We start from the raw sequence: 14,280 nt of genomic DNA, 5'->3' as shown, positions 1-14,280 counted from the left end.
ATGTAAAGTGCTTTGAGTTTGAAGAGAATACGCAATATAAATGGAAGTGTCACTAAAAAGGTTAATCTAATTTACATCTAACACTTTCAGTTCATGGTGTTAATGAACTATATCCTTTTAGAGAGTGATTAATTTATAGAAATGTGATTATTTTTCCTAATGCTATATATGGGTCAGCTTCTTCTATTACTATATCTTACTTTATAGGAGAATTCAGCATTTTATAAATTAAAACAATAAATCAAACACCCCTGTAATGGCTATATTTCATTAATTACAAGGAGACATGCATTAGATTAACATTTATCTGTTTTAATTAATTTGCTGCAATGCAGTTATCCATGCAAATTGGAAAAACGACACATCAACTTGACATAATATTAACAGTTTTGAATGGTTCTTCTCCGAAAATTTATGGACCTGCAGCTGCTGCATTCTTGGGTAACCATGGTGACCGCCAGCTGTGTGACATGTGCAGGCTGTACATCAAAGAGCCAGGAACGGACTTAACACTAAATTCAAACTTCTGAAAATATCCTTAACTAGAGAGGTAAGGCCGTAGAAAAGGAAAAGGACGCAGGATTTTGTTGGGGGAGGGAGTTGAGTCCCAAAGTCTCAAAACAGATTTCTTAAATCTGATCACCGTCTTTTGCAGGCACTTTATCCTTTTGAAAGGCATTTAGAGGCACTTCAAGGTGGATACCAGAATGCTCATGAGTAAAGGAGGGAGGTGGCAAAAAGCCACCCCCCGGGGGGTGAATGGTTTTCCCCCTAGACCCACACGGATCAGTGGGTCCAGGTCACAAAACTTCCTTCTCCACAGTGACTGTTGTCACACTGGTTTGAAGACCGCCGATTGGCTTCACTATATACTGCAATAGATACCATGGACACTCAAAGAAGTCACAAAAAGGATGTGTGCGCATGTGGTTTTTTTTTAATCAGCAAAATTTATGCCAAATTTCAGCCACTGAAGCACTTTTAGTGGCATCTATAGCCTTTCTCGGTGAGAATTCCAGTAGCATCGGCTGAACGTGACGCCCTCACACATTTCAGTGTGGCTCATGTTCTCCTGACTCATCCGTAGAGCGGAGTGTTTTCAACTTTTGCAAAGTAATGCTGTTAATTGGTTTGGAAAGACAGATAACTAAAGGGGAGAGGCCCAATGAGCAGTTCCTAGCAGCGACCAAGGGCACGAAGGGGCACCCACCAGGAGAATTGAAAGGGCACAGCCCAGAGGGACTCTCAGCCAGCAGGGTCGCCTCACCCTGGGGCACATTTGCTCCTTCCACACTCTCCATTCAGTGGACAGTGCAGGACAGGGGACACACAGAGGTGATCAGGGGTCTTCCCCTGGAGGGCTTCATAGTCTGCCTGGGGAAGCAGGAAGGCAACAGGCAATTGAATAGGGGAAACTGGAGGTAGTAAAATATAGAGGAACAAAGCCCCCACCTGGAAGCAGCTTTACAACCCACGTAAAGAAACAAAGCGGTTCCTTGGGGAACTGTTAGTAGCCAGTGTGAGTGCTCCTCAGACTTAGTTGGGCATCAGAAATACCTGAGAGCTTTGGGGCGCCAGGCAGCGCAGCTGGTTAAGCGTCTGCCTGCAGCTCAGCTCATCATCTCAGAGTCCTGGGATCCAGCCCAGGGTGGGCTCCCTGCTTGGCGGGGAGTCTGCTGCTCCCTCTACCTCTGCCCCTCCACCCTGCTTGTACATGCTCTCTCTCCCTCTCTCTCTCAAATAAATAAATAAAATTTAAAAGAGAGAGAGAAAGAAGGAAAGAAAGACATGAGAGCTTTAAAGGAAATCCCAGGTCCTAGCCTAGAGCAATGGCAACAGAGTCTCCAGGGCTGGGTTCCAGGCATCAGCACTAGTTTAACAACTGTCACAGGTGGTTCCGCTGTGCACTCAGGGTTGAGAATCACTACACAGCAGAGGAGAGGGCAGACGCTGAAATGAGACTTGGCAGATTCAAATCCCAGCTTCAGCTCTGTTTTTTTTTTTTTAAATTTTATTTATTTATTTGACAGACAGAGATCACAAGTAGGCAGAGAGGGGGAAGCAGGCTCCCCACTGAGCAAAGAGTCTGATGTGGGGCTCCATCCCAGGACCCTGAGATCATGACCTGAGCCGAAGGCAGAGGCTTAACGCAGAGCCACCCAGGCGCCCCTCCAGCTCTACTGTTTTACTAACTGGGTGAACTGGGTAAGTAGCTTAACTTTCCTGGCCTTGGTTTTCTCACCTTTAAAACAGGGATGATAAGAGCACCCATCTAGTGGAGTGGCTAGAAGGAAAGGAGTTTTAATACCTAGAAAGCACTCAGAGCAGTGCCTCAAGCATAGTCAGCTCTTGGTAGATGGTCTTATTTGCTGTCTGGAAATTGCTGGAAAATTCTTTGAGAAGAGGCCCGATGAGAAGTGAAGGGAAAACCATCACATTTATGGAAGGCTGCAGAGTTGGGAACTATCTTGAGAGAAACTATCATTAGTGGTGACACTCCCTGTTCTCAGAAGGCAACTGGGCCCTCATGTGTCCCTACTTCAGAGGAGGCTTGGGTTGTAAGAGTATAGGCAGAAGTCCTCTGCAGATGCTTCCTGTCCTAGCTGTTGTTCTAGGGCTATCTGAGCTGCTAGAAGGGGTCATGGAAGGGATGGGAGAGGCATAAGGTGGGAGAAGGGCTGCTTTCTGCTAGGACAAAAACTGGTATCCTACTCCCTCTCTCCTCCCCACCCCACCCCTTCCCATGCCAAGGCAGTGGCTACGAAATGTGAGGTAGGAATTGGACTTCCAGTATTGAGTCCCAGTGGCAGCAAAGACTCTGCTGCCTGTTTAAGTAGAGAGCCAGGGACATGGAGGGCCCATGCTGTTCAGACAGTGAACGCCACAAGGGGCAGCCTGTGACAGACAGAAGCTTGAAGCCATTCCAAGGGTGCAAAGCTATTCTCAAAATCCTGGGGCCCTGCCAGGCCCTAGCATGAATGGTGAAGAATAGATTCATGATGATTGGGATGGAATTTCTTGGAGACCTGGTAGGACTGGAGTTGGTGATACCCACCCTGACAGCACTGTGAGGGAGGGGTGAGGAGGAGGTCAAAATTAAAATTTAGCACTTTCGTTGTAAACACTCCTGAATAAGGCAGTAGCAAGGAGCATGGAGAGACATGGGAAGGTTCTAGATATTTATGGGTAGAATCAACTGGACATGATGAAGGATGGGGTGTGATGGGGGAGAGTGAAGTATGTTGGAGGAGTCCTGAGGCTCTAACTTAGGTGAGTGGTTGGGGGACCCTTCATCCAAATGAATGCCACAGACAGAATAACAGATTACTGGAGGGAGAGAAAAGGTTGGACATACATGGGGCTGGTGGTACCCCAGATCATCCCAGAGGAGGCAGACATTAAGTGAGCCTCAAAGTGAGCTAGAAAAATTAATCAGGGCCAGAGATGACCCTGGGAGAACTCATCTAAGTAGAGGGCACTGAGCTGGGGACAAGCAAGGTCCTGAGGATCTATAAGGACAAGCCCTTGTTCCAAGGATTAGAAAACCACTAAGAAGAGGCAGAAGTGGGCTTTGGGTGACATGGTCCAAGACATCACCTGGCTCTATGGTGCTGGATCACAACCACCTCTACGCAGTAAGACCTCTTGGTTTGATTTCTGGCTCTCTTGCTGCAGACCCTACAATTAGTGAAAAGAATGACCACATGTAATCATGCTGTGACATGAGAAGAAAAGGCAGCCTTATAGTAGTCAGGTACCTGCTACTCTGTCTATGCCTTCCCCTCCCACCCAGGCCACACTCACTTTTGGCATCTGTTCCTTATTCTTCCCAGTGTCCAGCCTTCGAGAATATCTACGGCACTTCAAAGTGTTCGTGGTAACCTTTCTTCACCCTGCCTGCCTAACAAAGGAGTCAGAAGAGAGCCACACTTAACCCAAATGAAAGACCATCTAGGGAGATCTTTCTGGTGCAGGAGACCCAGCAAGCACATCTCTGGACCATGCAATGCAGACAGCTGCCTTCTCTGCTTGAGGCGAAGCATCATGGGAGGTGAGGAAGGCTTCAAGCTGCCTGGGCCCGAAGACAAAAGCCATGCTTACTCCTTGTGGCAAAGTGAATCAGAATAGGGCTCGCAGAGAAAATTACTCTTGACAATTTCGTAGTGAAACCCAAATGTTCTTGGACAGCGAGGCTCAGACAGAGCAAGAGCCTCTCTGACCTTACTCAGACCCTTCCCAGAGCAGACATCACATCCCTCTGGTAGGTCAGCCCAGGGAACATAGGAAATCCATGTCTGCCATGATCTCCAAGCTGTGAGACCTTGGGCAAGTTATATTGCTTCTCTGAGCCTCAATTTTCTCCTCTGTAAAGATGAGACAACAATTCTACCTGCATCACAGGGTTGGGGTTAAGACCAGATCAACTGACACATGGGAAATGCCGAAAAAAGTGCCTGGCACATAATGTGCATTCCATAAACATTCGCTCCTTTATTAGCACTGTAATCAGTATACAGAAATGTATTCTCCCTCTCTCTAAAAAAAACAATGGAGCACTTGGGTGGCTCAGTCGGTTAAGCATCTGACTCTTGATTTCGGCTCAAGTCATGATCTCAGTTTCCTGAGATCAAGCCCCAAGTCAGGCTCTGTGCTGAGCTTGTGAACCTTGCTTAGCATTCTCTCTCTCTCTCTCTCCCTCTCCCCCGCCTTAACAAAAAAGCTAATAAAAAGAAAAAGAAAGAAATGTATTTGGCCATGGCCAAGCTCCCCCTTCACCCCTGCCTGTGTGCCAGTCATGTGCATTCTTACTATCCTGCATTCACTGTCCTGCCCCCCTCCTATCTGCTCACTCAGTGCCTATTCACCCATTAAGACCCCTTTCATTTTCTCTGTAAATCTTTCCTGACTTCTCCCATCCTTGCCAATTTCTTCCTTTCCTCCAAGACTTTCCTGAGGTCTGTAGTGTACAGTCTACCCTTTCCTGTCAGCTATGAAGATCTCCAATAGTTCGTGTCATGTGTGATGTTTGCCCTAGACAGAGTGTGAGCTCTTTGATATCTGAAACTTGCCTTATCTTTCTGTTCCCTTCAGAGAATAACAGAAGACTGAGAAGCAGTACTGGCGGATAAGGCTAAAGAACAGGGCCCAGTACATGTTTGAGTTGGCCTCTCCCCCAAGGTATCCTTCTCTGACCAGTGCCCCCCACCTTCTATCTGATGCTCCCCCAAACCTCATAGCATGACTGTTATAGAGGAATGTTTGTGTTCCCCCAAGATTTATTTGTTGAAACCCTAATCCCAAAGTAATGGCATCAGGAGGCAGGGTCTTTGGGAGGGGACTGGGGATAATGGGGGCCATGGGGGTGGAGCTATCATCAGTGGGATTAGTACTCTTATTAAAGTCAGGAGAAAGCCTGCTTCTTCTCTCTTCCCTGTGCGGGGTTTAATCAGAAGTCAGCAGTCTGCAACCTAGAAGAGGCTCTTCCCAGAATCTGACACTCCTGGCAACTCGGTCTCAGACTTCCAGCCTCCAGACCATTCGAAATAAATTGTGGTTGCTTATAAGTCACCCAGTTCCTGGGATTTTCGTTATAGCACCCCCACCTGGTTAAGATAGTGACCATCTGTCCTATTCAATGAGCTTAGTAGCCTTCCCCCAATTCAGTCGTGTTCTGGTCCATCTCAAACTTACCATGCCAATAGAAACTTTCCATAGGGGCCAACTAGTGGTGGGCCAGACAACAAATAACAAAAATCATCTGTTTTAAGCTGCCATTTGGTTATCATACCTTGGGTTACCTCCTTCCGTGCAAACAGGCATTATCAGAGGGGTGGTCTTAAGCAAAACAAAAATGCTTCTCTGCTTCCTGGAAGGGCAGGGCTGAGAGGAAAGTGCTAACTGGGCAGGGACCTCTCCTAAGAGCCCAGATCAAGCACAGATGCTCTTCCTCCAGAGACCAGAAGCCCTACACCTCCAGACCTGGCCCATGGAGACGGGCTTATTTACTTGGACAGCACACATTGCCAAGTCCCTACTCTGGGCCCACCCTGCACTAAGTGCCAGGGCTTTTAAGATGAACGAGAAGGGGGCCCTGGCCTCAAGGGCATCCACAGACTGGTGGAAGTGATAAATGTTTTCACAGCTCAAGCCGAATGTGTATGAATGTGCACATCCATTTATACACGGTGTTTCTACACACATGCGCACACACACAAAGAAAGAGAGAGAGAACAGAGCTTGGGCTGGGAGAAGATATGAACAAAGCTACTGGATTGCCCAGAGGTCAGAAAAGGGGATTTCACCAATCTCAGACTCTAGAACCCAGTGTTTACGTGATCAATAATTACAGTCACTATGTATTTAGTGTCATTTGCATGCTGAGAACTGGGCTAAAAGATTTCTAAGCCCTCTCCTGACAACCACTCTGCAAGGTAGATTTTTGTATCCCTATTGTATAGATAAGGAAACTGAGGCTCAAAAAGCTTAACTAATTTACCTAAGATTATCTAGCTAGGAAGCAGTAGGACCAGGATTAGAACATGAGTTTCTCAAAGTCCAAATTTTATTTTATATGGGAGAGGAAGAAACATCTCAAACATCTACATCCAGAAACAAAAGCACTTCAATTGCAAACAGGGGGAGTCACTAAACCCATCACTACTGAATGCTCAGCTTACAAGCTTACACTTGGAAACCCCGCAGCCTTGTGGCCTTAGGGAGGCAGGATGAGATTCCAGCCCTCAAGGCTCACAGAGCAGTGCTGGGGCCAGACAAGGAGCACAGGCACACCAGAGAGAGAGCCACAGTGTTCTGGGGGAGACCAACCTGGAAGACCAGTTGGGAAAGGTTCCTAGGGAAGGCCGGGGCTAAGCCTGACCATGTGATGAGTAACAGAAGGGATTAGGCAGAGGAAGGTGACCTTCTAGTCTGAAAACATAGTCCACAGGATCTGCGAGCCCATCCTTGCCCAGTAAGCAGATGTGATTCAGGATGAAGGGAATCTGGTCTTCTCAAGGAATCCAAGGAATGTTCATCTTTTTTGAGTAGCCAAGATAGAAAAGAGTAAAGAGAAGTGGTTGTAATAGTTCCTTACCCACTGGATTATTTCAGAAATTGGGAATATGTTTGCACTAAGAGTTCAGTGATTCTGAAAAAACCTCCAGATAGTTGTATGGGAATTAGCTGCTCAATTCCCTGCAGCAAGAAGCGAGGAATACAAAGACAAGATGAGCCATGCACCACAAACACAACGTCCTGCAGGAGCCCAAAGCTGCGAAGGTGTGCTTCCAGATAGTTGTCCAGAGGGTGCGTTCAACTCTGCCAGGCAACTTAAAGCCGCACTCCCAATTTTCTTTTACACATGAGTACAGAATAGTATGCAGGAAGAAAGATATTTTTTCTTCAATCTTCTTCACATGTCTCCCTAATTTTTCTCTTTTTCAATGACAGGAGTAATCATGATATGAACCTTAGAAACTGCAAAGTCAGTGGCAGCACGAAGCCTATCTTTACTATTGCACATGTTCTTCGGAGATTATGTGAGATTTGGGAATGTAATGTGCAAGTGCATCGTAATAAGGAAAGTCAGTCCTGTAAATACCGACTAAACTCTCATTATAAATGTTTCTGTTTTGATCAACTATTACACGTTTGTCTTTAAAAAAAAAAAAAAAAGCAGCTAACAGGGCTCTTTGCAGCCCCCCAGTGGCTGGAAGAGGAAAGAAGGGAGATGGGGGATTCAGAAGGCAACTCTCACTCCTCTAGGGCCAATCAACTTTTTACATTGTAAAGACAAATGGCTTGTTTTCACGGCGAAATGGGTATATTCTAAGAGAGGAAGATGAAAAGTGTTGATGAAAATGAACATAATTGTACACATACACGTGAATCACTGAGAGCCTGGATTTTTTTTTTTCCATCTTTCTCTTCTATCTCTGTAAAGCTTTCTATTCTGACCTGAGAACTCTACCCAGTGCATAAGCACACCAGGTCCTCCACCCAAACAAGCTTTTCCCTTTTCCTCACTTTCTGTGAGCTCCCGTTTGCAGACATCTGTTTATAAATATACCATTTGTTCTGCTACAAAGTAATGAAAAATCTTCAAAAACAGGTCATTTTCCTGTTTAACAAGTGTCTCCTTAACAAGGAAGGCAAAAGGTTTGGAAACTCATTGTCTTTAATTCTTGTTTTTACCAAAACAACAGTCTCTCAGAATGATGCCTCCTATCAGCGACTCTTTTACCACACTTTGAGATATTTTCATAATGAGTTTTTCCTTGTCTTCTCAAAAAAGAAACTGTTTCTCAAGGCGGGGGGGGGGGGGCTGAGTTGCTGAAAAGAAACAGGATGTCTGCTTATGAAATAGTTTCAAAATCATATCACCAAAAATGTAAAGTTAGAGAATAAGCAGAAACTCTCCTATTCTTTTCAAACTTAACCATTCACAGGTTGTGGGAGAAGCATCCCTGAAGTCCAGAGGAGGCAAACTGTCTACCTCTCACTCTCCTCACCCTCCAAGAGTAATTCAACCTAGTATAAATTCCTTCCCCGAACCACTGGTAAGCTATCAAAGCCAGCTTGAAAAATCAGGTTGCGTCTAATAGAGAACCTGTTTATCTACAGGTGCAAAGCCTTCGGACCCCTGATGATGGTCAGACAAGATTCCAGCGATCACGTTCCCCCCCTTGTTACCTTGCAGATTTGGCCACAGCCCCCAAACCGAGCGCAGACCCTGCTCGTCAACAGCATAAAGAATCAACAAGTTATCCCTAAGCTGGGCGCTCCAGCCCAGATCTGCTACTGCCTCCCTAGCGCCCACCGCCACCCAGCTCCCTCTCTGTTCCTCCCTCTCCCCTCCCCACGCAGTCCTGTCAGCACGTGACCTTCTCTTTCAGATCCGCCCTCCCATCGCCCCTACTCCAGCGCCCTCCCCGTGCACCCAGACAGCTGTCAAAGTACGCGGCTCGCCAGCCTACTGTCTCCTTACGGCACCGGGCGTTCACCGGGACCTTGCTGTCTCCTGGGAGGGAGCAGCACGAGGTCAGGATCTCCCACCGCACCGCGTGGGCGGGGAAGGGGCGTCAGGTGGGCTCCTTCGCCCGCTGGAGCCCCAGAGGAGTCGGAGAAGCAGCGGGAGGCGTCACACCCCGCACTTCTGACTCCGCGACCCACCCGGAGGGCGCGCGTTCCCAGGGGAGCCTCAGCTGTCCTTGGGGAGCCTGAGGCGAGCCGGGGGTGCGGGGTGGGCTTCCCTGGAGCCTACAAGTTTCCACCCACCTCCGAGCTGGAAAAGCGCTCTGCTCTGTCCTTTGACGGCGCCCGCCGCGGCCGATTCCCTCCCTCAGGGTAGGAGTCGACAACTGCCTCTTCTACTCGGCGCCCGAGCCCTGTCCAAGGAGTCCCGGGGCTGGGACCCGCTGCGCCCCCACTACGCCCCCACTCCGCCGCAGACAGCCCCCAAAGTTGTCCAGACTCCACAGACCTCCCCTTCCCCTCTGTCCCTGGGCCCCGCCCAGGGCAGGGCCAGAGTCTGCAGGTGGAGCCTCTAGGGACCGGGGCTCAGGGCGCTCACTTCGGGGATCCCGAGCGCACAGAGGCCGGGGAGATGCGGCAGGGGAGGGCGTGCAAATCTAGAGCCGGGGTCCCCGCGCTGGCACCGGTAAGCCCGCCCTGCCTCCCTCAGAGAGGAGGAAACTTCCCCAGCACCCACCTTTAGCCGCGAGGAGGCGGCGCCGCCGGCTGCCCCCGCCGCCGCCGCCGCTGCCGCTCCCCACACCCAGCGCCAGCAGGAGCGGCACCCAGCACAGCCTCCCGGTCCGCATCCTCGCCGCCGCCGCCAACAAGCTGCCGCTGCCGCCTGCTGCCCGCGCCGGCTCTCGTCTGCTGGTGCCCGCCGGGCCGCGGCCGCCTCGCTTTGCCTGCTGGTTGCGCTTCGGGCGCCGCCGCGCTCGGCCTCCGCTGCCCGCTGCCGCGCCGCTCGCTCGCCGCCGGCAGCCGCGCTCACTGGCGCGGACCCGGAGCGGCTCCAGCGCTCACCCCGGGACGGCCCGTGACGTCACGGAGGGAGGGAGGTGGCTCCTGCATATTCATGAGACGCGGACACCGGCCCTGCTGCCGGGCTCGCCGCTCCGCGGCCCCGACCCCCAACTTTCCACCCGCGTCCTCACGCTTCCGGGCGCTCGTGCTCCAGGCGGGACTCGGCTCCCGGAGGACCGCGGCGGGCGGCTGCAGGGAGCCCTCCCGTCAGCGCCCCGGCTTCGGCTCCCCAAATAACTGCCTCAAGAGATGGCGGGGCCCGGCAGAAAGTGGTCACCTGGGGCCTGCGCGTTGTCTGCTGGGGCGGAGGGAACCCTGCCCTGCCACGCCCTTGGAGCTGACATCCATGCGGCGGGGCGGGCGGGCGTGCTGCGGGTCCTGCCCTTGGCCGGGCGTCTGGACGCTCTGTGCCGCCTGGTCTGGGGAGGGCGCCAGGCGCACGCGAGAGCTGGAGAACGCGAGTGCTGCTCTGGACTTGCCGGGCAGGGTAAATCTCCGTGGAACTGGAGGGCAATGGCCAGACTCCACACCATCTTGGAGAGGCAGGTGCAGCTGTAGCCGTGGCTCTCAGAGGCTGGTGGACGAGATTCGAAAAGCAAACTTGGGGTTCTGGGCCAGCAGTGCGGAGATAAACTTCCTTGCAGTATGTTACCTAGGCAAAAGTTACCACCTTTCTGTTGTCACTCCACATAGCTAAGACCAGGTAACCTGACGTCATGCTTTGTAACATTTCATGCCACTGAGTAACTGTCACTTCCCTGAGAGCAGAAGTCACGCACCTCTCTCGGACCAGCCACCACCCCAAGGCCATGCAAGGTTCCTAACAGTACTCAATCAACATTAACTAATGGCTCAGAATAAGTCCTTGACTGTATTTGCATATATGCAGTGTCAATATCACACACAATTCAGGGTTCCTAAGGAATAGATAAGTAAGATGGAGAAATATAGAAACAAAAGTTATTTATTCATTGATTCAGCACATTTACTGAGCACCTAGACAGCTTGTATTACTCTGCCACTGGGCACTGGACTAGATCGAATGGCCAAAAGGAGTTGTCTGTCCTTTACTCAAAACCTTTGTTTCCCATCTGAGAAGCGAGAGAGGGCGGTAAAAGGCAATTACAAGGCTTTATAAATGTTATGGTCCTGCACATTCTTTATGTTGCTAGATATGAGCCTATACAAATCAATTAACAAAATGTATATATTGCAACAGTGTCTAAACAGCATCCTATAATTAATAACTGTTGTCTGGGGTGCTCAACAAAGCCATAAAATCCATTAACAGCCCCTCATGCTGCTCAGTCTTCCTGCATCACCCTGGCAGCTCACCCCAGCTGCAGCAGTTATGAAGGCCAACTCTTCTGCATTTCCAGGCACCTAGAAAAGCTGCTTGGCGCGGGGGAGGGGCAGCAGTGAATTACAATGGCTGCAGACAGGCTCAAACCAGGCAGGGCACTTCACCGCCAGGTCTCCTTTAGCCTATACAACCAGCATCAGTGCTGTTAGTCTCATTTCACACATAAGGAAATAGAGGCTCTGGGTACATTAGGTAACTTCCTTGCCCAAGATCAAAGAGCTAATAAATGCCCTAGGCCAATACCAGAATCTTGCCTTTTTCAGTCTTGGTATCCATATCTAGAAAGGATGACAAGGAGAAGGGAAAGCTGACCCAGGCAAAATCAAGGAAACCAGCAAATACAGGAGAAATAAAATTTGTCTCATTTCTTCCATTTATAGTCCATCCAATTACATATTTGCCTCTCCTTCATTTTCTCTAACCATTAGACTTACTTTAATGACTTACCTGTGCTGTCCTTTGATATCATTCTATGAGGTTTCATTAGGACCCATTGGTTGGTTCCAAAAATTTTACACGAGATTTCAAATGCAGAGTAAATAATAAGAAAGAAGAGAAAATACAGCTGACTGGAAAACATCCCCACCCCATGTAGTAAATCACCAAGAAAGAACACAATTGAGAGACACAGTGAGCAGGCCAGTGACCAAGAGGCACAGTATGCTAGACTCCAACTCCTCCTCTACAAACTAGGTTAATAACAATGCCTTTTGAGAGAGATGTGGCCCCCATTTGTTCATGTCTCCCTAAATCCATTCTTTTTGGATATGCTATCCTACCCCAACTTAGAGCTTGGCCATATGACTTGCTTTGGCCAGTAGGACAGTCATGTGCATATTTCCATTTCCTTTCTTGGACCCCTGCCACCATTATAAGGACAAGCCCAGGATAAGTTGCAGGAGGGTAAGAGACCATATGGAGCAGAGCAGCTGAGCTGTCCAGCCAACCAAAGCTAGCCTGGGCTGGTCAGCAACAATTGACCTACCAGCTGACCACAGTTCTATGAACAAGCCCAGCAAGATCAGCCACACCTGGCCCACATCAGAGCTGCCCAGCTGACTCATAAATATAATAAACTGTTGTTGTATTAAGCCGCTATGTTTGGGGCAGGGGTTGGGGATTAAGAAGGCTTACACCTACTTCATAAGGTCATTACAAGAAGCAAATGAGAAAATGTCTGTGAAACATTCAGCAGGTTGCCTGGCAGAGAGTCTATGTCCAATAAATATAAAATTTTGTCCCCCTCTTCTCCCAATTACCCAAGTCTCTGAATGCCACTCATAACTCTGCTTTATTTGGGAGAAAAGCACCAACCTGGCTGAGGGGATGAAAGTGAGTAAGTTCAGCCTTGGAAATACTGAGGCCACAAGAAGTTCAAGTCCATGTCGTCTGTGGGGAGCCCTGCAGATACAGAGCCAGGAAAGCCACCCAAGAATTAATGTGTCACATGGTTCCACGCTTTGCAGTAGGGGGTTGACATTCCATACCTCATTTAATCCTTGCAACAACAGGTATTCTTTTCCCCTATTTTCTTATAACCAAATTGCTGGCTTAGAAAGTTTGAGTATCTTTACATAATTATGCAGAATATGAAATCGTGTCTGCCTAATTCCAAGTTCCATCTTTCCCCCACACATCATTGTTTTGAGGAAGACATGTAGAAAAAGTAAGCAGTGAAAACTAGTTTCATATGAGAAAAGTAGCTTTGGCGATTTGATTTTTTTTTTTCATCTTTATCCACCATTACCTCTGAGTAATAAATGCAATATAAATACAAGTCTCTGAATTTGTTGAGGCCCTACGCTTTATTTTTGACTTGTTTTTGGTACATATTCCTTTAAAGACCAGACTCAAAAAAATGGTGAGCAGGATGATGTAAGTTCTTGGTCACTTTAAGCCCCAAGCCCAGGGTCCCACCTGGTGGTGCAGTAATGAATCTCAGACAATTTATTTGGGTCAATAGTTTTTAATAGAATAGAATCGAATCTAACAGAAAAGGCCGGACATAAGCACAGACAAACCCTCTCATATTCACCAGGGTCATTAATGCTTTCCCCAATTAAGCACCAAAACACAGCTCCTGAATCATTTAAACTGGGTAAATGAAGAAAATAAATAAATTATGGCAGTTGATGGAAACTTACTTCTAAAAAGGAAATTAAACAGAGGCTTTCTGTTTTGAATGTAATGCGATCAAAAGTTTTTCACGTTAGAAGAAAGGTTGAAAATCTGATCCTTAAAAAACTGGAGTTCTTTTCTGATCCCCTCCCCCCATCTTGGCAGACAAAACCAGGTCTTCATGACCCACAAGCAGTTGGACAGTTTACAGAATTTCCAACATCTCTCAGATGTTTTGATGCTAGTGCAGACACGGCTGCTGCCAAAGGAGCTTTTTAAAGTTTAGGCATTTCTCTTCAGGAAAGAGCAAGGCAAGCTAGTTCATGACCAAATCCAGTTCATGTTCAACACTATTTAGACATGAGTGTTTTATGCTTGGCAAGGCAGAATGCCCTGACTAAAAACAAATATGTCATTGATTATAGCAAGGAATTATTCCAGTATACTCTCCTATACTTCCCTTGGACTTGTATACCCTGTGATGGTTTGAAAAACACACACACATACACAGAGCCATAAAATCTAATGACACTTCTCCCATTGAGGGATACAATCTCTCTCTCCTGCCCTTGAATAGAGCAGTCTTGTGACTGCTTCTTCCCATAGAATTCCGCAGAAGTGATGCCATGCGACTTTACAAGACTAGATCATAAAGGCAACACAGCATCTGCCTTTCTCACCAGGAGGCTCACTTCTGGAATCTGGAGCCACCAGGTACAAAGCCCAACTACCCTGAGGCTGCTGTGTTGTATGACCTCAGGCCA

At 48.3% G+C, this 14,280-nt stretch overlaps 1 protein-coding gene across 1 annotated transcript in view; it reads right to left on the bottom strand.

The window, feature by feature from the left end:
* CLSTN2 (calsyntenin 2) overlaps positions 1 to 10,336 on the bottom strand; it is a 608,204-nt gene extending 597,868 nt beyond the window's left edge. Inside the window, exon 1 of the mRNA XM_032334718.1 lies at positions 9,710 to 10,336. Within this exon, the coding sequence (XP_032190609.1) occupies positions 9,710 to 9,821 (112 nt within the window). The 5' untranslated portion in view covers positions 9,822 to 10,336. The remainder of the gene's footprint in view (positions 1 to 9,709) is intronic.
* Positions 10,337 to 14,280: the final 3,944 nt, after the last annotated feature.

This window comes from Mustela erminea, chromosome 1 (assembly GCF_009829155.1).
Source record: "Mustela erminea isolate mMusErm1 chromosome 1, mMusErm1.Pri, whole genome shotgun sequence".
Lineage (NCBI taxonomy): Eukaryota > Metazoa > Chordata > Mammalia > Carnivora > Mustelidae > Mustela > Mustela erminea.
This window is presented reverse-complemented; position numbering and strand designations above follow the sequence as displayed.